The sequence below is a fragment of the Symphalangus syndactylus genome, chromosome 5 (assembly GCF_028878055.3).
Source record: "Symphalangus syndactylus isolate Jambi chromosome 5, NHGRI_mSymSyn1-v2.1_pri, whole genome shotgun sequence".
In the NCBI taxonomy this organism is placed as follows: Eukaryota; Metazoa; Chordata; class Mammalia; order Primates; family Hylobatidae; genus Symphalangus; species Symphalangus syndactylus.
In genome coordinates, this window is record NC_072427.2 from 21,213,455 (window position 1) to 21,239,618 (window position 26,164).

General features: G+C 49.2%; 2 protein-coding genes across 7 annotated transcripts; both read right to left on the reverse strand.

Annotated features, from left to right (window-relative positions):
• Positions 1–745: 745 nt before the first annotated feature.
• WDR73 (WD repeat domain 73) lies at positions 746–14,799 on the reverse strand. 2 transcript variants are annotated; one of them, XM_055277359.2, is made up of 8 exons: positions 14,703–14,799; positions 14,103–14,170; positions 12,862–12,950; positions 8,752–8,840; positions 8,093–8,157; positions 6,374–6,538; positions 5,661–6,026; positions 746–3,930 (listed from the first exon to the last, which is right to left on the reverse strand). In XM_055277359.2, the coding sequence occupies exons 1-8, from the start codon at positions 14,741–14,743 to the stop codon at positions 3,695–3,697; spliced, it is 1,119 nt and encodes a 372-aa protein (XP_055133334.1). In that variant the 5' UTR covers positions 14,744–14,799; the 3' UTR covers positions 746–3,694. The 2 variants fall into 2 exon arrangements, 1 of the variants encoding a protein (XP_055133334.1); XR_008657610.2 differs by having other exon boundaries at positions 3,795–3,930; positions 5,425–6,026; positions 14,703–14,768.
• A 796-nt stretch (positions 14,800–15,595) lies between these two features.
• Positions 15,596–18,689, reverse strand: NMB (neuromedin B). Of its 5 annotated transcripts, XR_010120653.1 has the most exons (4): positions 18,444–18,678; positions 17,626–17,798; positions 17,115–17,316; positions 15,854–15,871 (listed from the first exon to the last, which is right to left on the reverse strand). XR_010120653.1 is itself a non-coding variant. In XM_055277366.2 (3 exons), exons 1-3 carry the CDS (start codon positions 18,598–18,600, stop codon positions 17,218–17,220), a joined length of 429 nt encoding a protein of 142 aa, XP_055133341.2. In that variant the 5' UTR covers positions 18,601–18,689; the 3' UTR covers positions 15,596–17,217. The 5 variants fall into 5 exon arrangements, 3 of the variants coding, with proteins under 3 accessions (XP_055133341.2, XP_055133340.2, XP_055133342.2); XM_055277366.2 differs by having other exon boundaries at positions 15,596–17,316; positions 18,444–18,689; XM_055277365.2 differs by lacking the exon at positions 17,115–17,316 and having other exon boundaries at positions 15,596–15,871; positions 18,444–18,681.
• Positions 18,690–26,164: the final 7,475 nt, after the last annotated feature.

A 26,164-nucleotide genomic window follows, 5' to 3' on the forward strand; every position in this document is an offset into this window, starting at 1 on the left:
GGGAATTCTCAGAGGCCTGGATCCACGAAAAACTCCGCACCTGCCATCGAAACCACCAGGTGTACCGGATTATGGCTGAGCAGCTGTGAGAGCATGGCTTCCTGTGGACCCTGGAGCAATGTTGCTATCGGTTCAAAAACCTCCTGACCGACTACTGCAAAGCCAGGAGTACCTACACACCAGGCACCAGTGTCTTCTATGATGAGATGGATGCCCTGATGAGTCTTTGGGCACTTTCTAATGCCTTTGATGCCTTAGAGGTGGTAGGAGGCCTTCTTTGGGATTGAGAGGATTCCAAAGGGAACCAGGGCATAGCACGAGAAGATGTGGCGGGATGGTAATGAAATAGTGGAGGAGTCTCAAGAGGAATCCTGACCCCTTGGTCCCCAGGCCTTAAGGTGGAATCCCAGTGGCAACTCTCCCCACAGTCGACCTCAGAGCAGTGGGAGCTATGCAGTCCTGTGGGAAGCATTCAGGCTCAGAATCAGGAGATATGATTATTGTCCTGGCTCTGCTATGACTAATTTGGGTCTGGAATGGCCTCATCGGGGGAAAAATGGGTGACAACTTTAAGGGAATACTGTTTATATCCTGTCCTCAAGTATTGCTTGACTCAACCCTCTACTGAACCAGTAGTCCAGGGTTGCTCACAAAGACCACTTTGAGGCTCTTGCTCTGCTCTTTAGCCAAGGAGTCTCCCTTCCTGCCTTTAGTAACAACATTACAGGAACAGAGGAGAGAAAGGTAGGAGTTAAAGATCCAGTCATTTGTTTCCATCTAAAGTGCCCTATAAGCCAGGCATTGTGGTGCAAGCCTGTAGTCCCAGCTACTCGTGAGGCTGGGGCAGGAGAATCACTTGAGCCCAGGAGTTGGAGGCCGCAGTGAGCTGTGATCATGCCACTGCATTCCACCCTGGGCGACACAGTGAGACCCAGACTCAGTTGAAAAATAATAATATTAGTAAAAGAATTTAAAATAAAGTGTTCCATAGATGTGAACCCTGCGTAGATTATATGCACCAGTCTGCCATTTAAAAGGTTTGTTGTTCTTGGGCAACCTCTTTAAATACCCTTAGCCTCCATTTTCTCATCTGGACAGTGGACATTGTGATGGTTTCTACCTCCCTGGGCTGTTAGGAGGATGCTTACACAGTATTAGCACTTGGCAAATGTTAGTTTTCATTATCATCATCATTATAACTATTATGAAAATAGATAAGTGCATTATCCTGTACCCTCAAAGGAGTAAAAGGGGGGAAATGTCTGACCTTACTGAGAGGCGCCATCATTCTCATTTCACCCGTCACTTCCAGACATGGGAACAGAAAGTGAATTTCAGAACTCCATGTCCCCTCCTGTGTTTCTCTGAGCAGGACTTCCAGTTCCCCAGCCAGATGGGGTCACAATGCTGCAGAAAAGTGAAGAGCTTTGGAATGAAGATCTCCCGGACTTCAAGGAGATTCAGAAAACATCCAGTGCAGGTGGGAAATGAGTGGGAGCTAGCATTCCACCAACAAAGTCAGCCCTGGGATTCTAAACTCAGACAAGCCAGCACTGGGCAAGGTCTGAGAGGGGAGCCAGGCACTCAGTGCACCCAGTTTACTATTCTGTGGTGTGGAAAAGCACAGGACTTGAGAAGAAGGTGGCACCCAGGAAAGCCTGTTCCCCTAAGTTTGAACTTTAGTTACCTTGAAAAAAGGTCTAACTGAATTATGAGTGTTTATGATTTTATCTTTATTTTATTTTTTTGAGATGGAGTCTCGCTCCGTCACCCAGGCTGGAATGCAGTGGCACAATCTCGGTTCACTGCAGCCTCTACGTCTCAGGTTCAAGCAATTCTCCTGCCTCACCCTCCTGAGTAGCGGGGATTACAGGTGTGCCACCACCATGCCCGTCTAATTTTTATATTTTTCGTAGAGACGGGGTTTCACCATGTTGGCCAGGCTGGTCTTGAACTCCTTACCTCAAGTGATCCACCCACCCTGGCCCACAAAGTGCTGGGATTACAGGCGTGAGCCACTGTGCCTGGTCTGTCTTTAAATTCCTATCTGAATTTATTTAGGTTTTTTAAATAAAAATCTTTTTTTTTTTTTTTTTTTTTTTTTTTTTTAAGAGACGGGCTCACCATGTTGCCCAGGCTGATCTCGAACTCCTCCTGGACTCAAGCTATCCTCCCACCTCAGCATCCCAAAGTACCGGGATTACAGGCATGAGCCACATGCTTGACCTGAATTTTAACTGCAGTTAATTATCACTTAACCAGCAAATTCATACAGGAGAAATCCCCTGGCCGGGCGCGGTGGCTCACACCTGTAATCCCAGCACTTTGGGAGGCCGAGGTTGGTAGATCAGAAGGTCAAGAGATCAAGACCATTCTGGCCAACATGGTGAAACTCCGTCTGTACCAAAAATACAAAAATTACCTGGGCATGGTGGTGCGTGCCTGTAATCCCAGCTACTTGGGAGGCTGAGGCAGGAGGATTGCTTGAACCTGGGAGGTGGAGGTTGCAGTGAGCCGAGATCACGCCACTGCACTCAAGCCTGGGTGACAGAGCAAGACTCCATCTCTACTACAAAAAAAAAAAAAAAAAAGAAAAAGAAATTCAACCACCTTAGGAAGCCTCTCATTTATGTATTTCTAGCACATAATTAGTGTTGCACATTGGAAGGGCTAATAGATGCTGACAGAGTGAACAACTTATTTAAGCTTATCTATTTTGTGTGTGTGTGTATGACAGGGTCTCACTCTGTTGCCCAGGCTGGAATACAGTGGCATGATCACAGCTCACTGCAAACTCCAACTACCAGGCTCAGGCAATCCTCCCACCTCAGCCTCTTGAATAGCTGGGACTGCAGGCTCACACCAACACACCCAGCTAATTTTTGTATTTTTAGTAGAGACAGGGTTTTGCCATGTTGCTCAGGCTGGTCTCGAACTCCTGGACTCAAGTGATCCACCTGTCTTGGCTGCCTACATTGCTGGGATTACAGGCATGAGCCACCATGCCCAGCCAAATTTGTTTTTTAAGGGAAGGGATCTTTTTATGTTGCCCAGGCTGGTCTCAAACTGCTCAGCTCAAGCAATCTGCCCACCTCAGCCTCTGAAAGTGCTGGGATTACAGGCATGAGCCACCATGTCCAGCACACTTTAATATTCACTATGGGCCCTCAAAAGGAAATGTTTGTGGGGCCACCAAAAGCAAATGTCTCTTGAACCTAGCCACCTGTGGGGACAAGTGTGGGAAAGTGCACCTGTGTTCCCATGAGAACCACTCAAGAGGAGCAGAAATCTTGTTTTGCTATTTCCTTAATTGCTACTAGGGCTGGGATTATTTTCATGTTTATTGGCCCCTCTACATTTTTTTCTTTAAAAAAATTCACAAAGCATGTTTATATTTGTTAGCTCTTTTGATTCTCCCTATGATAGTGTGAAGACAGGGACAAAACGCTGCCATTTTACACTCCCAGATCTAACAATAGCTACCAAGTAATTATGCCATGCGTTTCTTCTAACCTTCGCAATATCACTACAAGGTAGTTCTTACTATCCTCATTTTACAGATAAGGAAACTGAGGCTAAGTGATGCTGGTTGACTTGCCCAAGGCCACACAGCTGGTAACAGGGACTGGCAGTCACCCTTGCTACTACAGCAGCTCCTCCCCTTTCTAGAGGCCTGGATGGAAAGATGCTGGTGTCAGCGAGGGGCACGAAGGTCCACCCAGTCCCACACATGCAGAGAGGCATCATTTGTTGCTGATAACAAAGTCCTTGGTCTGCAGGGATGCCAGGTGTGGGTGGTGACCAAAGGAGCAGGGTCCATCCCGTTTCCATCTAGGAAGATGTGACCTCTGTGAGTGAAGAGAGGTTTTACTTGGCTCCGTGTTCCATCCCAAGATGTGGCATCATAGACCTGGACTGTACCATCAAAACCTGAGAATACAGAAAATTGAGGCTTGACAATGAATCCCTATTTTAAAATAATTTTCTTTCTATTTTTAATAGAGATGGGGTTTCACCATGTTGACCAGGCTGGTCTTCAACTCCTGGCCTTAAGCGATCCTCCCATCTCAGCCTCCCAAAATGCTGGGATTACAGGCACCCAGCCCCTGAAATACTTTTTATAATTTGTTCTATGGTACCAAAACAGGCTATTGGATGAGGAATCAAGGCACTTAAAAGGCTAACCACGGGCAAGTAGCATCTGCCCTCAGTGTTGGCAGCTGATGACTCCCTGGGGCATGTAACCATGAGCATCCGTTGTGCACCTGTTACGCGTGAGGCTCGAAGGCTAATTCTGGACAAGTATTAGCTCTTTTAATCCTCAGAACTGTATGACACAGATAGTTATTTTCCCCAGGAAACTGAGGCTTAAGAGACTTCTTAAAACCTGTTCAAGTTGCCCCAGAGTCCAGTCCCCTACCTCTGGGTCCCTTTCAGCAGATGGCCTTGTCTCCTACTCGATGGGGGAAAACAAAAGCCTTTGGAGAGAAACACCCTCATGTCCCTGCATGATCTAGCTGCACGCACACTCATTCCATCCTGCCATCTTCCTGTTACTGAAGAACCAGCCCCTCTACCTGAGCTTGGCTCTTCTGTTCTTTCTGGATCCTGGCATTTCCAGTCATCCTTTCGTGCTCTCTTAATGATTTTTTTCAACCCCCACCTGCCTCAACGGATCCTTCCTGTTGGCTTTTAGATAACCACATTAAGTACCCCAAGCAACTGGCTACCACCAGACCAGAACCAGGGGCCTGCTGACCTAGCTGGCTTGCTACTTTTTTTTTTTTTTTTTTTTTGAGACAGAGTCTTGCTCTGTCACCAGTCTGGAGTGCAGTGGCGTGATCTCAGCTCACTGCAACCTCTGACTCCCGGGTTCAAGCGATTCCCCTGCCTCAGCCTCCCGAACAGCTGGGACTACAGGCGTGCACCATCACACCCGGCTAATTTTTTTTTATTTTAGTAGAGACGGGGTTTCACCATGTTGGCCAGGATGGTCTCGATCTCCTGACCTTGTGATCCGCCCGCCTCGACCTCCCAAAGTGCTGGGCTTATAGGCGTGAGCCACCGCGCCCGGCCAGCTTGCTACAGTTCAAAAGGCAAGGAGGCTGAGAAGTACCCTTGAGGTGCTGTCCCTGCTGCTCTTTTTTTTTTTTTCTTTTTGAGACAGTCTCGCACTGTCACCCAGGCTGGAGTGCAGTGGTGCAATCTCAGCTCACTGCAAGCTCCGCCTCCCAGGTTCACGCCATTCTTCTGCCTCAGCCTCCCGAGTAGCTGGGACTACAGGCGCCCGCCACCATGCCTGGCTAATTTTGTGTATTTTTAGTAGAGACAGGGTTTCACCGTGTTAGCCATTGTCCCCTCTTCTTTCTGACCCAGCCCAATGTCTGTCCCAGTGTCTTACTGTCTGCAGGCCCCTCCACCAACCTGAGACCTGAATTCCTGCCAGGCTAGGAAAGGCCTGCTGCCAAGGTGTGGAAGTTTAGTAGCCAGGGTGGGGAAAGGCCTGCCACTGAAGAACCTGGAGAGTTCGAATTTCTCTGTGAGCAACTTTAACTTCTGGAGCCAGGTTTATCATGGTGCTGGAGGCTCCTTCCTGAGCACCCAACAGTCCCCTGGAAGAAAGAGATCAGATAACAAGACAAAATCCTGCTCGGCAGTACCTGAGATGGCCAAGCAATTCTTCAGGCCTGGGGCCCAAGTCACTCGCAGCAGCTCTGGGTCAGGGCTAGGTATGGACACTGGGCACTGGACTGAGCTCACAGGATGGCAGAGATCCCGGGGGTCAAGAAGACAAAGACGCCCATCTGAGCCAAGGCTGGCAATGCTGGCCCCAGGGCCCTGGCCCCAGCTCCCAACTTCAGCACACCATCTCTTTCCACCAGACCCAGGGCCAGGGCTGCGATTCTCCAACGGTGCCCACTTCTGGCGGGTGTCAACAAGCCCCAGCCGGCCCAAAGCACAGCAGAAGGCAAAGGTGTCTGCGTCTAGGACCTGCAGGCTACTTAGCTCCTCACTGTCACTGACATCTGGAAGACCGAGAGCAAAGGAGACAAGCAGCTGGAGGCAGATGGGTCTGGCAATTTGGCAGGGCTGGCTGGTCACAGGTCCCTTCCCACCAGTCCCAGACAGAATAAATCACATCTCCCTTCCCACTCATCTCACCATTGTCTGCTCAGCTGGTTGGGTGCCGGTCCCTGGGACTGCCTAATCCTGCCCCAGCATAGGAGCCCTTAGAGGCCAGGGCTCACCTCTTATTCACCGTGTATCCCCAACACCTTGCACAGAGGGTTGAACTCAGTTTCTATAGTGGCTGAGTTGGGCTGGGGGGTGATGCCGGCTGGAACAGTGAGCAAGGGGCAAAGTACCACGGTACCTGAGGTGTACGTGGTCTTCCGGGACTCCAGATCAACGACCTGCAGACTGCACAGCCTCGCCCCATGGAGGACTCCGGGTGCCACTGCGGAGAAGACGGCCACCCTAGGCCAGAGACTCTCCTGTTTCTCATGCACAGCAATGGTGCTGACAGCTTTAATGACGTCTAGGGGAAAACGAAAAGAGGCCAAAATCCAGAACTTTAATGCAGGTTTGAAACATGACAGGCCAGTCAGCTGTCTTCCCCTGTATATTTAGAAGGTCAAGGAAGAAAAGGAGCTACCGGTTGGCAAGAGATGATGTTGAGACATAACCACTCTGGCTTACGTTTACATTTTTTAAACCATCAGAAACATTTCAATTTCTTTATTATTTGTCTTATAAACTGTTTTTTTTGCAAATGGAAGATAATGCCATCTCAAAACCCAAAAAGGAATTCTGGCTTTTTATACTTTTGTGGAGAACAGGTAGAAGACAAGAAAAGGAATGAACACGTTGCTGATGTCACTTACCCCTTCAGCAACAAGTAACAGGTACAGAATTCATGAACTGATATGATTTCTTCAAAAACATGTTCCATGACCTCGAGTGACTTGCTAAAGCCTAGCAAGTACAGGTGACGTTACAGATGTCATTGTCTTGTAAGGTGGACAAGCAAGTCCACATCTTTTTTACACTGAATGGAACATCCTTGGCTTTGAGTCAAATTTTGTTTTGGTTCTTTTGTTTTTTTGAGACAGAGTCTCACTCTGTTGCCCAGGCTGGAGTCCAGTGGCACAATCTCAGCTCACTGCAGCCTCTGCCTCTCAGGTTCAAGAAATTCTCCTGCCTCAGCCTCCTGAATAACTGGAATTACAGATGTGCACCCTCATGCCCAGCTGATTTTTTTGTATTTTTAGTAGAGACAGAGTTTCGCCATGTTGCTCAGGCTGGGCTCAAACTCCTGGTCAGGCGACCCACCTACCTCGGCCTCCCAAAGTGCTGGGATTACAGGCATGAGCCACTGTGCCCAGCCAAGTTTTAGTTTTTATTTGGTTGTCTCCACCTGCTTGGTTAGCAGGCAGGTTCTCCTCTCTGTATTCTACATCTGAGGCTTCTCTTAATATATGCTTAATGCTGCCAAAGAGGTGAGCTCACCTGAGCAGCCTAAGCTCTGCCCTTGCCACTGCCCCTGCCCAGGGAGAGTAGTTCTCTGGATGAACTCAATTCCAGGAGCAGGCTACAGGAAGCTCCATTTGGGGCTTGGATGCCATGCTATGGTTGCTAATTCACCTTGTCTGCATTAAAGTAGATTAATTCCCACCTGGCTCTGAGTCTACTTCTTCTTTTTTTTTTTTTTTTTTGGAGATGGAGTTTTGCTCTTGTTGCCCAGGCTGGAGTGCAGTGGCATGATCTCGGCTCACTGCAACCTCCGCCTCCCGGGTTCAAGCGATTCTCCTGCCTCAGTCTCCCCAGTAGCTGGGATTACAGGTGCCTACTACCACGCCCGGCTAATTTTTTGTATTTTTAATAGAGATGGGTTTCACCATGTTGTATAGGGTGGTCTTCAACTCCTGAATTCAAGTGATCCACCCAGCTCAGCCTCCCAAAGTGCTACGATTACAGGCATGAGACTGTCCCCAGCCTGAGTCTACTTCTTAACTGGCTCAGATTAGGGGACAGGGGTGTATGAGTCACACTTTCCTAGAACCCCAAACCCCATCAAGTCAAATTCACTCACCACTGTCCTCTGCAACCTGCCACACCTGCAGATAACAACCTGGAAGGCCACTGGTAACCAGCAATCTATTCAGAAAAGACAGAAAATCAGTCCAGACTATGGGGAGCTTATCCACACAGGTCCCTTCCCCTTTCCAGCGCACTTAGCTTGGGACTCCACTTCCCATATCAGGATATCTTACTGCAAGATCATCAAGGCCAACCACCCTCACTTCACAGATAAGGGGCAGGCTCAATCCACTTTAGGGAGACTGAGCCCAAGCTTCCATGTGTCATGATGGTCACCTACAGAGGACACCAGTACAGGGCCAAACACAACCTGACCCAGAGACTCTTGGCCTCTCCCAACTGAGTAATTATCACCCAAGAGCAACAGAAGAGCATCTTTCTGTCCCGTATCTATTTCCTGGAGCAACTCCGGTAGACCTGTTGCTTACATTAGTCAAAGGGCTCTGGGGGGCTATGAAGCCACAGCAGTGGTTTCTTTGTATTCTAAATCTGTGTGTATCTGTGTGCACACACTTGTGCACTCACATGTGCCCGTGTGCTGAGGGGGTGGGAATGGAGATGAGGAGGCAGAATACCCCTAGGCATTTGCAGCCATCCCATCCCATCCCATCCCATCCTGTGTGGATGGCTGGATCACAAAATTGACCATACCTGGTATGTGGCACGTGCTTTAGATCAAAGATAGACCTGTCTGAAAATCCTCCATGGCGCACTTTGAAATCTCTTTCTGGGAATAAGCCCTAAAAACAAAGGAGTAGCCAATCAGAGCCAGCTCTTCAGATGAACATTTCAGAGGAACTCTAAGTGAGGAGTCAGGTCCTAGCCTGGCAGGAGGCCATGGAAGCCACTCTGCTGGTGAAAGGGCGTTGGTGTCCTGGTATTTGGCAATGTTGGTCTCAGCTGCCTACACATACAGCTTCCTTTTTCCTTTGCACATCCAAAACCCTTCTCCTAGCCTTTCACTAGCCCCTTTTACTACAGCACAAGCATTATACTCCAGGCCTTCCTAAAGAAGCCAGAGAAGCTTAACAGCTTCATCAAAGACAGCAATGGACACATCCCCATTTCTCCCTCCATTCTCCCGCTGGAAGCCAGGTGAGTTCCTCTAATGATAAAAATTAACAATTACAACTTATCAGTATTCACTGTGTCAGGCACAGTGTTTAGGGCTTTATCACAGTTACTTCTTACAACCTCCTATGATATAGGTACTATAATTATCCCTATTCTACAAATGACACAACTAAGGCACAAGGAGCTTCAGCCACTTATATAAGGTCATACAAGTATTAAGTTATGAATTTGAACGAAAGTCTGTCTAACCCAAGTCCATACTGTTAGCCACTAGGTTCTACTATCTCCGTGTAAGGAACCAGAGGCAAGGGAAAAGGAGGTGGCCATAGAAGAAACAAGGCAAAGCTGGTGGTGAGTGGGGAGGTAAATCAGTTCTCACAGCGAGGCTCAGTCTGGGTGAACCCCTGACTCAAGCCTGACTGGAGATGGGGAAGATGAAGAACACTAGGTGCTACCCTATAGCTTCTGTAGCCTCTGGGTTTTATGAGTACAAATTTGGCTTTTTTTTTTTTTTTTAACTTTTTTTGGGACAGACAGTCTCACTCTGTAGCCCAGGCTGGAGGGCAGTGGCGTGATCTTGGCTCACTGCAACCTCTGTCTCCCCAGTTTAAGCTATTCTCCTGCCTCAGCCTCCTGAGTAGCTATGACTACAGGTGTGCACCACCACACCCAGTTAATTTTTGTATTTTTAGTAGAGACGGGGTTTCGCCATGTTGCCCAGGCTGGTCTCGAACTCCCAACCTCAGGTGATCCGCCTGCCTCAGCCTCCCAAAGTGCTGGGATTACAGGCATAAGCCACCACACCTGGTCTTTTTTAACTTTTTAAATTTTGTGAAGAGATGGGCTTGCCATGTTGTCCAGGCTGGACTTGAACTCCTAGGCTCAAGCAGTCCGCCACCTCAGCTTCAAAAAGTGCTGGGATTATAGGCGTGAGTCACCATGTCAGTCTACAAACTTGGCATTTTTCCTAAGCTTTCCCTCTTGAGATTATAATTCAGTATGTTTGGGAAGTATGCTAGGAATATGCATTTTAGCCAGCACTCCTAATGGCTCTGGTAGGGTGGTCCTCAGGCTACTTTGATAAAAACTGGGCCACATCTGCATGGGATCTAGCCTCTCCCAGGCTGAACAATGTTTTTCTATGTCCTTGTCTAGCCTCTTAGCCTCTTCTCTTCTAAACAATTCGACTCAACTCCATAACATGGTGACGCCCTAAGATAAATTTATTTACTTATTTTTGTGAGATGGAGTGTCACGCTGTTACCTAGGCTGGAGTGCAGTGGTGCCATCTCAGGTCACTGCAACCTCTGCCTCCTGGGTTTAAGGGATTCTCTGGTGCCTCAGCCTCCCCTGAGTAGCTGGGATTAAAGGCATATACTACCACACCCGGCTAATTTTTTTTTTCTTTTTTTTGAGATGGAGTCTCGCTCTGTGACCCAGGCTGGATGCAGTGGCGTGATCTTGGCTCACTGCAAGCTCCACCTACCAGGTTCAAGCTTCAAGTAGAGATGGGGTTTCACCATATTGGCCAGGCTGGTCTTGAACTCCTGACCTTGTGATCCGCCCACCTCGGCCTCCCAAAGTGCTGGGATTACAGGCGTGGGCCACACGCCTGGCCAAATTTGTTTTATTTTTAGTAGAGATGGGGTTTCACCATGTTGGCCAGGCTGGTCTTGAACTTCTGGCCTCAAGTGATCTGCCCACGTTGGTCTCCCGCTCCCAAGGTGCTGGGATTACAGGCATGAGTCACCGCGCTCGGATTGTTTCTTATTTCATTAAATAATTTAAAACAAAACAAAATAAAAAAGGCCAGGTGCGGTGGTTCACACCTGGAACCCCAGCACTTCTGGAGGCAGGAGGATTGCTTGAGCTCAGGAGTTCGAGACCAGCTTGGCAAGACCCCGTCTCTACCAAAAAACACAAAAATTAAGCAGGTGTGGTGGCACATGCCTGTGGTCCCAACTACTCGGGATGCTGAAGTGGGAGGATGGCTTGAGCCCAGGAGGCAGAAGTTGCAGTGAGCTGAGATCGCACCACTGCACTCCAGCCTAGGTGACAGAGTGAGACCGTCTAAAAAAAAAAAAAAAAAAAAAAAAAAAAAAAAAAAAATTTAAGAAATTTGGGGCCAGGAGTGATGGCTCATGCCAGTAATCCCAGCACTTTGGGAGGCCGAAGCAGGTGGATCACTTGAAGCCAGGCGTTCGAGACCAGCCTGGCCAACATAGCGAGACCTCATCTCTACAAAAATATTTAACAATCAGCCAAGCATGGTGGCACATGCCTGTAGTCCCAGCTACTCGGGAGGCTGAGGTGGGAGGATCACTTGAGCCTGGGAGGTTGAGACTGTAGTGAGCCAGGGATCGTGCCACTGTACTCCAGCCTGGGTGACAGAGCAAGCCCTTTTCTCAAAACAAAAAGAATTCAGGAGCAAACACTCAAATTCCTGCCCCCACATGGCCCTTCAAGGTCATCTGCCTGTATGCCTCACTCCTCCCTTGTCCTCTGATGACTAATACCATCCCCTGGACTCCTGATCTATCCTCACCTTCTATTCCTGGAAGCAGGAGCGTGTTCCCTGTGATATTCCCTCATTTTCACCCTCTCCCTCTTCAGGGTTACTTTCCCATAGCTTGCAACTCTGCTCAAGCCTCTGTGTTTAGGAAACCTTCCCTCAGATCTGTGTTTCCAACTAGTTCCTGCTTTAGCTTCTTCCCTCCCCACATTTCCTGACTCTGCTTCCTCTTCATTTTTAGTCTTTGGGCCTGACCACCACCAGCAAAAATCCTGTAGCAGAGGTCACCAAGAGCTTCCCAATTGCCAGTCTTATGAATGAACTCAATTCCTGATATTTTTTTTTTTTTTTTTTTTTTGAGATGGCGTCTTCTCTGTTGCCCAGGCTGGAGTGCAGTGGCACGATCTCAGCTCACTACAACCTCCGCCTCCCAGGTTCAAGCAATTCTCCTGCCTCAGCCTCCTGAGTAGCTGGGATTACAGGTGTGCGCCACCACGCCTGGCTAATTTTTGTATTTTTAGTAGAGACGGGGTTTCACCATGTTGGTCAGGATGGTCCCGAACTCCTGACCTCGTGATCCGCCCAACTTGGCCTCCCAAAGTGCTGGGATTACAGGCGTGAGCCACTGCGCCTGGCCTTCAATTCTTCATCTGAATGATTTTATTGGAACTCTAGACAGCTACTAACTCTTTTTTTCTTGAGAAGTTCTCTTCTCTTGGCTTCAGAAACATTGACCTTTTCTGAGATTCCTCCTACCTCAGAGGCTGTTCTTAGTATTCTTTGGGGGCGGGGGTGCATCTTCCTGTACTCATCCCTTAAATGTGTTCCCTGAGGTTCCGTCCTCACTATATTCTCCTCACTCCTTATATACCACACATTCACTAGGTGACTTTAACCACTCTAAGCATTTCAACAGCCCTCTATATCCTTAATCGCTCCCTAAATCTATTTCTGATAAAGTGTAACCGACCTCCTCCTCTGATAGCCCTCTGTAAACCACGAGACATTCTACAGCATTTATCTCTGTGCATATTTGCCTCTCTCTGTTAGACTAAGGGCAGGCCTAGTGCTTTCTTTCTAGTATCCAGGACAATACCTGGTAGATAACAGGAGCTCCACAAATGTTTAATAAATAAATAAAAGTCGACATACTCAGCATGTATATTTTAAGTTACCTTGTTTTCCTTTACAGAAAGTCTGAGAGGTAATTTCAGATGAAGAATTTCATTCTTTTTCAGGCTTTCATAGCCAGCAACAAAGACTCCTAGAAAAAGAAGCAGAGGTAGCTGTCACAAATTGTTAGAAAGATTGCAGACCATGGATAGGTCTATAAACTCCCACCCAATCCCCTGAAGTAAGGATACATTCCTTCACTGTGCAGCCTTGTATGGAGGAATTGAGTATCTACTTGTGTCTTTTTCAGACAAGGTCTCGCTGTGTCAGCCAGGCTGGAGTGCAGTGGTCCGATCACAGCTCACTGCAGCCTCAACCTCCCAGGCACAAGTGATCCTCCCACCACAGCCTTTGGAGTAGCTGGGATTATAGGCGTGAGCCACCACGCTCAGCTAATTTTTGTATTTTTTGTAGAGACAGGGTTTCCTTGCTCAGGCTGGTCTCAAATTCCTAGGATCAAGCAATCTGTCCGCTGCCTCAGCCTCCTGAAGTGCCCAGCCTGAAGACTTTTTTTGTTAGCCATGCTGGAATGCAGTGTCGTGATCTCGGCTCACTGCAACCTCCACCTCCTGGGTTCAAGTGATTCTCCTGCCTCAGCCTCCCCAGTAGCTGGTGGTACACAGGTGTGCACCATCTCGCCCGGCTAATTTTTGTATTTTCAGTAGAGACGGGGTTTCGCCATGTTGGCCAGACTGGTCTCGAACTCCTGACCTCAGGTGATCCGCCTGCCTCGGCCTCCCAAAGTGCTGGGATTACAGGCATGAACCACTGCTCCCGGTCAGAGATTTTTTTTTTTTTTTTTTTTTTTTGAGATGGAGTCTCGCTGTGTCGCCCAGGCTGGAGTGCAGTGGCGCAATCTCGGCTCACTGCAAGCTCCGCCTCCCGGGTTCACGCCATTCTCCTGCCTCAGCCTCTCCGAGTAGCTGGGACTACAGGCGCCCGCCACCACGCCCGGCTAATTTTTTGTATTTTTAGTAGAGACGGGGTTTCACCGTGGTCTCGATCTCCTGACCTCGTGATCCGCCCGCCTCGGCCTCCCAAAGTGCTGGGATTACAAGCGTGAGCCACCGCGCCCGGCCGCAGAGATCTTAATAAGAGGAATATTAGTGCTGATGGGGCATCAAATTGCTACAAGTGACTCTCAGGTGCCCAGAAGAGTGGGTTGGGTCCCTCTAGGCTTAGTTCCTGAAACCCAGCTCAGGAGTGAGATTCCCTCTCCTTCAGGGCCAGGAAGGTATACCACCTTTGTCATCAATCCATTCAAGGACTCGAGTGGCTCCTGAGAGGTCGAATGCATAGAAATCCTCGTACCTGCACAAAAGGGACATACAATCACACGACGCACAGCACTTCACAGCTCAAAGAACTCCAAGATGGCAGCCGCATGGTTCAGTGGCCCAAACTCTGGAGTCAGCCAGACGTGGGACTGAGTTTACTTCCCATTTTACTCCCTGTTTCTGGGACCAGGCCAGTCCCTTGATGTCCCTGAGCCTCGGTCCACATGTGTGGACCTCTCAGGTTACCCAGATTTCCCACGGTTGACGTGAGGAATCAATGAGATCATCTGTGTTCTGAGCTGAACTCAGAGGCTGGCGCAAACTAACGACACTGCGTCTTCACAAGCGCGGCTCTTACTAGTAATCTCACAACTCGCGCACGCGGGAAGGAGCCATTTCCTAGAGATGGGGGCCTAGGCCCAGGCGGAGTCCTCCGCGGTGGCGAGCCCCGAGGCCACAGCTGGCCCACTCTGCACCAGGATCCCCAACGTGCCTCCACCCACACCCATCCGCCCGCCAGGCCAGCTCCGGGCCCAGCTCCAGTCTCCCAGCCCCGCACGATTTACAAGCGCAAGGATTCCACCAGCCAGTCGTCCTCAGAGTCCATGGCAACGGCCGCTTCCGGCGTCTCACTTCCGCCTGCGAGCCTTGGGGAGCCGCGCGGCTCTCGCGAGATGTGGGCAGGGCCTCACGTTAGGGGCGGGGTTAAGAGGCCGAGCTGCACCACGGCATGAGTGGGTTACGGGTTTTCTCCGCGAAATCTCTGGGAAAAGTGACCTGAAATCGGGACTTTCTCGCTGTCAGCTCCGAGCAGGACCTGAGGACCAAATGATCGCCCGTTTTAGGGCCGGGTGTTTGCAGCCCAAGAGAGGTGCAATGAATGCTCCAAGGCCAGAAATAATACAGGACCGCCCGGTTAAATTCGAATTTCAGAAAAACGGTGAATAATTTTTTTCGTACGAGTATGTTCATGCAATATTTGGTACATTTTATTAGATAAAGTTATTGTTTATCTGAAATTCGAATTTAACTGGGTGTCCAGTATTTTTATTTGCTAACTCTAGCAACCCTTCTGACGGCCAGAGAAGAGAGGAAGCGGCCGGCGGGGTCTGGATCCCTACTCGCGTCCCCTCCAAGCCCGGCGGGGGGATTGAGTAAAGCCCGGCAGTGTAGTGTCTGCAGCCCCCTTTTACTAGCGAGGAAACTAGTGACACTTGCCTGCGCCAGTAGGTGGCAGAGGTGAGAGTAGAACCCCGCGCCTGGCACGAAGCCTGGCATGCAACAGGCGTTATTTGCTTGCTGAATGAATGGGTAGGAGTCCAGAGTCAGTGCCAGGCTGGTGCCATGGCATGGAGTATTCTGGACTTTTTGAGCCAGCCCCATCTCACTGAACACTCTGCCCTCCAGCCCCCTTTCCCTCCCATCCCCTAAAAGATGGGTGGAAGAAGAGGACCAGGCATTGTATGTAAAGAGCAAAGTTTTATTCACCAATTCAACAGGGAAGCAGGAAATACAGCAGGAACATAATCTGTGTCTGCATCAGCGATATTTCTGGTGACCCAACCAGAAATCACAGTAATGGAGTAACAGAGATTTGAGCTCAGGATTTACATCCAGATGGGGCCATCACCAGGGTCCCATTCAGCACCTTCCCTGGGTGGGCACAACTTAAGCCACGCTGTTGTGTCTGCCCCATTATTGGTGTCATTTCTGCAGTATTTGTACCAGCAGCCTCCTGCACTGAAGAGAAACATACAGAAGAATTGAGCCAGGGAGGGGGCTCCTGATAATGATAGGGGCATCCTGCCATTCCTAAGTGCCAGATGTCTGCAGAGGTGGGCACCGGCAGGTTGTCAGCTGAGGCAGGCCCCAGAGCACCCTGAATTGCCTTGGAGGACTCAGGGGCAGTAGTTTTCTCAGAACACAGCCCCAACCACCCAGGGTGGTCATGACAGTCAAAGATCATGGAAGTAAATCCAAATACAGTGCCTGGTGCTGGGCTAGTGTCAGTGTCCTCACTCCTCACCCCAGCTCTGCCCCAGACCTCACTCTGAAGCCCCAGACCTAGGCACTGCTGCTTCTGAGATTCTCTAGTTGGTCTGCATGTGTCAGAGCTTCAAAACCAAGGGCACTAGAGGTGACAGTTTCCCTTCAGACTCAGCTAGCCCAAGCTCCTAGGCCTTCCATCTGAGGTCCTCAGGGGATGCTGGTTCTGTGCCTCAGGAAGTCAGGGATGTTGGCTGAGGCTGGGTTGGACCTTTTCTAGGGAATGCCTCTCCCTTCAAAATGCACACACTATATGCTAGGCACGGTGGGGGATATGAAGGCGAGTCCACAACAGGTGCCGCCAGGGAGCTCACAGACTGGTAAGAGCTCCCATCTACTAAGGGCTGTCTATGAGCCAGGCACCATGCTCAGCATTTGACATAAATGGTCTCATTTAATGGGAGATGGGCCTTATTATCTTCATTTTATGGGTGAGGAATATTGAGGCTTTAGAGAAGTTAAGGGACATTTCTAAGGTCACACAGCTACCAAGTAGCTAGGTTATAAGCCCAGCACGTTGTAGTCAGAACCCACATTCTACCACATCACACTGCCTTCTGCACAAGCAGCAGGACCAGGGAGGGTGGTGTGCAGTAAGGACAGCACCAGGAGCAGGGAATGAAGGAGTTGCCATTCAGCTGGGCTATACCTTAAGGCTGGCTTGGCTCCAGCTTTGGAGTCTTGAATCCCATAGGTCAGTGATTGACAACTAATAATGATTTGGGGCCCTCTCCCCCAGCAGACATCTGGTGATGTCTGGAGGTCTTTTCAGTTGTCACAACTTGATGGGGGGGGGGGGGGAAGGTGCTACTGGCATCTAGTGGGTAGAGACCAGGGATGCCGCTAAACATCCCATGATGCACACGTCAGCCCTCACAAGAAACAATGATTCAGCCTAGAATGTCAAATGTACTGAAGTTGCTAAACCCTACCACTGGATACTGAGGCAGATGAGAGAATGGGAAGAGCTCCAGTCCAGGTGAACAAGGTCCAGACTCTGTCTTGGCTGCTGACTTCTCTTTCCCTCTCTGGGCCTCAGGGTCCCATTCCGGCCACAAGCACACACAGGACACAGCAAAGGTGGACTTGACTGATGCAGCAGGGAACAGCACGGGTGGGACAAGGCTGTGTAGACTGGGGGAGAAAGGTCCTGCTCCAAAAGGCTGATGATCCCAGTCTGTTACTTTAGACTGAGTCAGGGGAACTTCATTCCCTACTTCTTGCCCCATGGGGTTTGCTGGGAAGGTCAGCTTCCTTTCTTTGGACTGTTCCTCCTTTGGCTCTGCCTCAAGAGGGAAAAGCCTGGAAACCTGGCTTTCTGGGGTCCACACCCATGATGTCCTGGTCAGACAGTCACACCCTAATACAGTACTGGGTGGTAATTCCTCCCATGCAGGATCCCCAGCTGGGCCCTCCTGACATTGGAGCAGGGGCCCGGCTGACCTGGATGTGGGGTGCGGGGCGGCTGAGGCTCACGCCCAGAGCCTTCTTTAGCAGGAGGATCCCGAGCAGATCATGACTCAGCTGCAGTCGCTGGTCCGTCAGGGAGGTGTGGGGAGCTGTCCCTAATGGGGATGGGCTGGGAGGCTCCAGACTCTTCTTGCCCATGAAGTGACCTGGAAAGGAGGTGTCCAGGCACAAGGAAGTCAAGCAGCCAGGATCCTACCTCAGGGGAAAAGTTCCTCATCTCTCCCACGTTTCCCTTCTTGTGGCAGGAAGATACTTAACCTTCCTCCTCTTGGTCCTTCCACCTCACCAAGGAGCCACAAACGTGTCTGGGTGGTGGCAAAGCCTGCTCCCTCAGCTTTTCCTGAACAGGTAGAGAGGATGGCACAGCTGGAAGGAGGGTGGGATGGTCCAGGGCCAGGGAGAAACTCTGCTAGTTGTGTGGCCTGCTTGGACAAGGGACGAAAAAGGGCAGGGTAGGAAGTGGAGAGTGAAGAGGTGCCTGGAAGTGGAGTTGCAGCAAAAACACACCAGCGGTTAGAAGATTCGGTTAAGTCTCGCCTAAGTTAAGGGGCACCGGCTGGCAGTGGGATTTAGGATCTAGCCCAGCCCTGTCTTAAACTGGCTGCGCGACCTTAGCCAAGTCACTGACCTGTCCGGGTCTCAAGTTCATATCTATGAAATTAGATGAGCCCCAGGGTTTTCCACCTGCTCCGACACTAGTGTCCGTGGCTGAGGAGCGGCCACAGGGTTGAGAAGGAAATGGGGTCTGAACTGGATGAGGGGCGCTTGCTTGCTCCGTCCCGAAGACTTACCGGTGGCCCAGAGGTTGCCTCGCGGGTGCACTCGGATCTTGCCGGCTCGGCTGCGGGGCTCCAGGAGATCCCAGCTGAGCGGGGCGACGCCGGCAGCGAGCAGGGCGAAGAGCAGGAGGCTGCTGAACAGCCGAGCGCCCCCCGCCCGCCGGGCCATGGCTGTGCCCGGGCCGCAGCTTCGTTCGGGCGCGCTTCCCGGCCGCTCGGCTCCCGGGCTGCCTTCGATCCTTTTAAATCCGCGCCCCTGGGGGCGGAGCCTGCCCTGAGCAGCGGAGCCTTGCCCCGCGCCCGCCGCCCTCCCCGCCGTCCCCACCCTCCCGCTAGGTTACCAGGCAAGGGCACCCCCTTTGGGCCGCCTAGAGACCTGCACACCCACACTCTGGCCCGCACGCGGGCACCGCTTCCGCCGGGGGCTTCTGGCGGAAGCCCACCACCTTCAGGCTAAGTACCGGGCACCGGACAAACAGGGGCCCGGCCCCGGCCCCGGCGGCGGAGCCGCTTCCGCTGGCCCTGCCTTGCCACTCTCCCACGGCTTTCGACCAAGTAGGCACTTCAGCCCGCTCAGCCTCTCTTCATGAGGGTAGAGGTCGGGCGAGGAGCTCGCCTCCCGGGTAACAGCCTTTTTTTTTTCTTTTTTCTGAGACAGGATCTGGCAGTATCGCGCAGGTTGGAATGCGCTGGCGCGGTCACGGCTCACTGCAAACTCAACCTCCAGGGCTGGGCTCAAGCCTCAGCTTCCCCAGAAGCTGGGACCACAGGCACACGCCTTCATGCCTAGCTTTTTATTTTCTTCCCAAGAGACTGGGTGTCGCTAGGTTGCCCAGGCTAACAGAGGCATTTTTACGGTGGCCAGCCAAGTGCTAGGCACCAAAGGACTTCCATAAACTAATCCCCATCACCTCCGCCCGTGTTCGCCTTGCTCTCTGCTCTCTCACAGCCAGCACCACAGTCTGGAAATGTTCTGGTACACAGTAGGTGCTCAGGATGGGAATGCAGAATGATGGAGGGTGGGACAAAGGGCTGCTTCTGAGGAATGGGCATCCGGCTGGAGGGCCTGGCTTACGGGCAGGAAGCAGACCTCTGGGTCAAGGAAGTGGAAAGAGCACTGCACCCAGGACTGCACTGCACCCAGGAGTCCATGTACAAGCTGTGACCTGGCTGAACCTCACTTTCTTCAACTGTAAAATGGTAATAACCACACTGCCCTAATTTTAATACTTTTACATGTTTTAGCATAAGTACTCTGTGGCCGGAAGCAACAATTCTGTAGGACCTGCCCTCTCACACCTGGCACTTTGTTCTCCCCAGGAGCTGTCTGGACTTTCTTGGAAAAAACTTCTGGATCAGTGGCATCATATAATGAGCAGAGGAAGACACTGTGCTCCAGAAGAATACATTTATGTTTGCTTAATTAACTGAAACCCATTGTTCAGAGCACTACGCTAGACATAAGAAGAGGGGCGACAGATAATTCCTTGCTCCCAAGGGAGTTAACCATCTCATTGGAGAGACAAGTACACAAAGGAGAGAGTGATGGAGGAGCGGGGGTGCAGACCACCCCTTGGACTCTGGATACCTCTGGAACATGGAACAGCGTGGCTGTGCCAGAACCTACTCCCATCTGGCTTGATAATGGGACCTGCTTCTAGGACTCTTGCTTAGTATCTAGCTCAGCAAGGTTGCTAGCTCTGTGGATCCCCATCCTAGAAGGGGAAGCTCACATGAAAAACTGGCTGTCATGCCCAGCTGGAGGCCCAGCTTCAGGAGCATGACACACAGGACAGGGACGTTTCATTTCTGGCCCTGGCTTTCCCCCCAATCTCCTTGCTTCTCACCTCCCACCCTGGCATTTACACCTCTCTGCTTTCTTGTCACAGCTTAGCCATGGTGTACAGATATAGCTCTTATCACCTTCCGGTAATCATTCCTTTGTGACCCCCCTCCCTCTCCTCTGCATCCATCAAACCCCCATCCTATCTTCTCTAGTCCATGGATAATAGAAATTAGCATGAACACACAGAAGCTGGTATTGATTGAGTGCTGCATCACTTAAATGCTTGAAGGAATCTTATTTGGTAGGTTTCTGTCTCCTCATATTTATAGGTGGGAACAGGCTAAGAGGTTTAGCCACTTTCCCAGACATCCCACTGGAATCAGATTTCAGGTCTGATTGGCATCAGGCCCCCAAATTTATGCAGGGCAGATACAACTCTCCCTAAACCACACCCACTCTCATTGTACCATCTCAAATTTCAACACCAAGTTGGGTTTAGGTATCTCAGGAGGGAGAGGGAGCGGGCACTGCATTTTAAGTTTCACCTCTCTTCCACAGGTGACTGGACCTTGAGTTCTGCTAGGTTTATTTATACTTAAGCCAAGCTTCCTCTGACACAGCCTGGGTTCACAGCTGCAACCACAGCTCTGAGGCTGGCCCTAGGCACCCTTGGGACCATTTGATCTGTCAGCCTACTACAGAGAAAAAAAAAGGGGGCCTCTGAGGACCCTGGAGAAAACAGCAGGGGAGCACCTCCACAGACTTAGGAGCACTCACCTTAGGGAAAAAAATGGGAGGCACAGGGGAGAAGGTGGCTTGCTCAAGGGAGTGCCAGGCTCTGAGTTTAGCATGAGGACCTCAAATGCCAACTGCCTGTTCCCTAAGTCCACTCTGGTGGCAAGAGAAGTCCAAAGGCCTCCACTCCATGGGTAAAGCTAGCATTGAATTGAATGGAGGTACGTGGGGAAGCTCTTCAGAACCCACTCTCGACCCTGCTAGGATTCTATAACATTCAAGGACATGCACAGAAAATGTGAGGCAGGTTCACAAAACAACACATGGGATAAATAAAAGGGTGAAAGATACATGGCAAATCCTATCATAGCTAACACCAGGAAAATAAAGTACATCAAGTTTTTTAATAAAAAATTGCTTCATCAAAAATAGTGATTAAGAATGGATATTATAGCCAGGAGCCGGGGCTCACACCTATAATCTTAGCACTTTGGGAGGCTGAGATGGGCGGATCACTTGAGGCAGGAGTTCGAGACCAACCTGGCCAACATGGTGAAACCCCACCTCTACTAAAAATACAAAAATTAGCCAGGTGTGGTGGCATGCACCTGTAGTCCCAGCTATGCAGGATGCTGAGGCAGGAGAATCACTTGAACCTGGGAGGTGGACTAGCAGTGACCTAAGATCACGCCATTACACTCCAACCTGGGCAACAAAGTGAGACTCCGTCTCAAAAAAAAAAAAAAAAAATAGAATGAATATTACTCCAGTCCACATACAGAAAAAAGAGTAATTATTTATTAAATATTTTAGAAAAATAATTTTAAAAAATGGAAAAAATTGCTTGAAATAAAGGACATAAATATATTAACGTTTTTGCTATATTTTCATTAAATTGGAATTGATTACGAGTAACACCTTTTCACAATTCAATCATTTTTGTCCTTTTCCAAAAGTCCTTACCTGCATGCTCCCTTGATCCTCACATTATGTTATTACGCCTGTTTTACAGATGAGTTATGTCCGTTTTATAGATGAGTTAACTCAAGTACAAAGCATGTTAATTGCAGAGAAATTAAACAAATGGAGAAAGCCAGAGTGTAGACTTCAAACATATGAGAAGTACAGAGGACAACAGAGGAAGGGAAAAGCAGGACAGGAGCGGTGGCTCATTCTTGCAATCCCAGCACTTGGAAGGCTGAGGCGGAAGAATTGCTCGAAGCCAGGAGTTCAGGACCAGCTTGGGCAACATAGCAAAGCCCTGTGTCAACAAAAAAAAAAAGAAAGAAACTACCTGGGCATGGTGGTATGTGCCTGTAGTCCCAGCTTCTCAGGTGGCTGATGGGAAGGACTGCTTGAGCCCAGGAGTTTGAGGTTGCAGTTAACTGTGATCATGCTACTGCACTCCAGCCTGGGTGACAGAGCAAGACCCTGTCTCTTAAAGAAAAAAAAACAGGCCAGGCGCAGTGGGAGGTGGAGGCTGGCAGATCATCTGAGGTCAGGAGTTTGAGACAAGCCATGGCCAACATGGTGCAACCCCGTCTCTACTAAAAATACAAAAATTAGCCGGGAGTGATGGCAACGCATCTGTAATCCCAGGTACTCAGGAGGCCGAGGAAGGAGAATCACTTGAACCTGGGAGGTGAGGGCGGCAGTGAGCCAAGATCGCACTACTGCACTCCAGCCTGGGCAACAAGTGCAAAACTCCACCAAAAAAAAAAAAAAAAAAGAGAGAGAGAGAGAGAGAAAGAAAGAAAATGAATGACAGGAAAACCTAGAGTTGTCACAACAGGATGTGTAAAACAGGGGTGTTCAATCTTTTGGCTTCCCTGGGCCACACTGGAAGAGGAATTGTCTTGGGCCACACATAAAATACACTAACATTAATGATAGCCGATGAGCTTAAAAAAAAAAAAAGTCACACACAAAATAATCTCTTACTGTTTTAGGAAAGCTTACGAATGTGTGTTGGGCTACATCCAAAGCTACTGGGCCGCGGCCAGTTGTAGTGGCTCACGCCTGTAATCTCAGCACTTTGGGAGGCTGAGGCAGGCGGATCACGAGGTCAGGAGATCGAGACCATCCTGGCCAACATGGTGAAACCCCGTCTCTACCAAAAATACAAAAAATTAGCCGGGTGTGGTGGCGGGTACCAGTAGTCCCAGCTACTCAGGAGGCTGAGGCAGGAGAATCTCTTGAACCCAGGAGGCGGAGGTTGCAGTGAGCCGAGATCGTGCCATTGCACTCCAGCCTGGGCAAAAGAGCGAAACTCCGTCTCAAAAAAAAAAAAAAAAAAGCTACTGGGCCGCATGTGGCCCGAGGGCCGCGGGTTGGACAGGCTTGGTGTAAAATCTCTATTTTGGCAAATCTTTGAGCACAATCTCCAACTGTATGGGCTGGGGAGATGAGGAGAAACATCCTGGGATATCTCAGGTCCTACTCTTTACTTATAGAGTGAAGAAGGGACCAGAGAACCAGGAAAACAGCAGAATCTTTAAGGGAGAATCAGGGATATTGGATATAATTTCTTAAACTCAGAGGGAACGCATAGGGATTAGCTATAAAATCAGAACAGTAACCCGAAGAAGGAAATCTTTCGTAAATCAAAATTGCCAAAATACAAAAGATTTTCTTTCTTTTTTTTTTTGAGACAAGGTCTTGCTCTGTTGCCCAGGCTGGAGTGCAATGGCATGACTTCGGCTCACTGCAACCTCTACCTCTCAGGCTCAAGCAATTCTCCTGTCTCAGCTTCCACTGCGCCTGGCTAACAAAATGTTTTCTTAAAGGCAGTATTTGAAAAAAAGAAAATACCTACACCTAATGAGAACGTGATCATGACTCCAATGGTGGCTAAAAAACAAAGGCTGCTGATCAGCTAACTGATGCAGTACTCAGGAAAGCTATGAAAACCTAAGGAAGTGAGAGGCCCCCAGGCCCAGCATTCTTAATTATTTGGGTGTAATATTCACATATGTTAGGGGACATTTCTGTAACTGGAATGAATACTCTTCAATCTCCAAAGAGGTTTAAATGCTTGGAAATCTGCCAGAGAATGTCACTATTTCTAAGAGACTAATAATCTGGGCAATTCTGCACAAGAAAAACCCAGAGCCTCTAAAGAAGAATTCCCAAGGGCTTTGCAATTGTGGAATTTATTGCAAATAAAATATTTTCAATAGACTTTACAAAGGTAAAAGGACTGGGTTATGACATCCAGCATTGTGACATGGTAAAAGCAACAGACTTCAAATCTGGCTCTGCCATACATGGACCAGAAGACTCTGGACAAATCCCTGAACTTCTCCTGGTTTCTCTCTTTTATAAAATGAAGCTCATTTAGAAGGTTCATTAAATAGAGAAGGTAAAAGTTTGTTATAAACTATAAAGCACTTAGCAGAGCTCCTGGCATATTCTAAATACTCACTATTATTAGCTGGACCTGGGAAAAGCAAAGCCTACTTTAAATATGAAGCCCATCTCAGAGGGGGAAAAAGTTCCCTGGGTAACAGCCATGGTACTGACACAACAGTGCCTGGCTCTGGCAAAATGCCTATTACATCAAAAATTGATAAACTAAAATGTCAACCCATCTACCTCAACTCTCGACCAATTCCAAGAAAAAGGATTCTACACAGCATTCTATTTTGGCTTAAATAAGTTGTCAGGCTGAGAGCTTTGATCAAAGCTTGATGCTAGCCAATTTACTTACTTGCCTGACATTAAGTCTAGTATAAATTCTTCTAACTAAACTCCTTGAATTACATCTGGAATACAGCTTACCAATCTAAGTAGACAGGCTGATTAAAGTAACAATTTTAGAGAAATGATTCTTTTTTTTTTTTTGAGATGGAGTCTTGCTCTGTCGCCCAGCTGGAGTGCAGAGGCACGATCTCGGCTCACTGCAAGCTCCGCCTCCCGGGTTCACGCCATTCTCCTGCCTCAGCCTCCCAAGTAGCTGGGACTACAGGCGCCCGCCATCACACCTGGCTAATTTTTTGTATTTTTAGTAGAGACGGGGTTTCACCATGTTAGCCAGGATGGTCTCGATCTCCTGACCTTGTGATCCACCCGCCTCGGCCTCCCAAAGTGCTGGGATTACAGGCTTGAGCCACCACGCCCGGCTGAGAAATGATTCTTAATAAGAGTAGGTTGGGGCCGGGTGCGCTCACGCCTGGACAGGTGGCTCACGCCTGTAATCCCAGCACTTTGGGAAGCCGAGGTGGGCGGATCACCTGAGGTCAGGAGTTCAAGAGCACCCTGGCCAACATGGTGAAACCCCGTCTCTAGTAAAAATAACAAAAATTAGCTGGGAATGGTGGTGAGCATCTGAATCCCAGCTACTTGGGAGGCTGAGACAGGAGAACTGCTTTAACCCAGGAAGTGGAGGTTGCAGTGAGTGGAGATTGGTCCAATGCACTCCAGCCTAGGCAACAGAGTGAGACTCCGTCTCAAAAAAAAAAAAAAAAAAAAAAAAGAGTAGGTGGAATTTGGGTGCAGTGGCGCACACCTGTAATCCTCTCACTTTGGGAGGCCTAGGCGGGTAGATCACCTGAGCTCAGGAGTTTGAGACCAGCCTGGCCAACATGGTGAAACCCTGTCTCTACTAAAAATACCAAAAACAGCTGGGCATGGTGGCAGACACCTGTAATCCCAGCTACTTGGGAGGCTGAGGCAGGAGAATCACTCGAACCCAGGAGACAGAGGTTACAGTGAGCCAAGATTGCTCCATTGCACTCCAGCCTGGGTGACAAGAGTGAAACTCCGTGTCAAAAAAAAAAAAAGAGTAGGTGGAATTTCAGAAATGCCTAAGATTGGTAGAACAAGGGCAGGATATACAGTTTGAAAGTCATATTCAATATAATAATAACTGTATATGGGAAAGAAGTTATTATCGTTTCTATAATACAAACTTAAGAGAAAGCAAGATCAAATACTCTTCTTGGCTGATGAAGATAAGAGGTTGGATATTATAGACTGGCGCGGTAGAAGGGTGTTTCTCAGAATGAAGAGGAGGTATGAGATTTCTGTTTCCCAAAAGAGGCCATGAGTTTTAAGATTAAGGAACGCTGTTCTACAGGAAAGTTGAAAATTCCTGGTATAGATGGGTACATGGTCTTTTGTGAAGTAGCTTTTCTGCAGAAGTTGCCAAACTATACCTACGCTGGAACATTCGCTGAAATAGCTCTATCATTAGACTAATTAGTACAGGGGT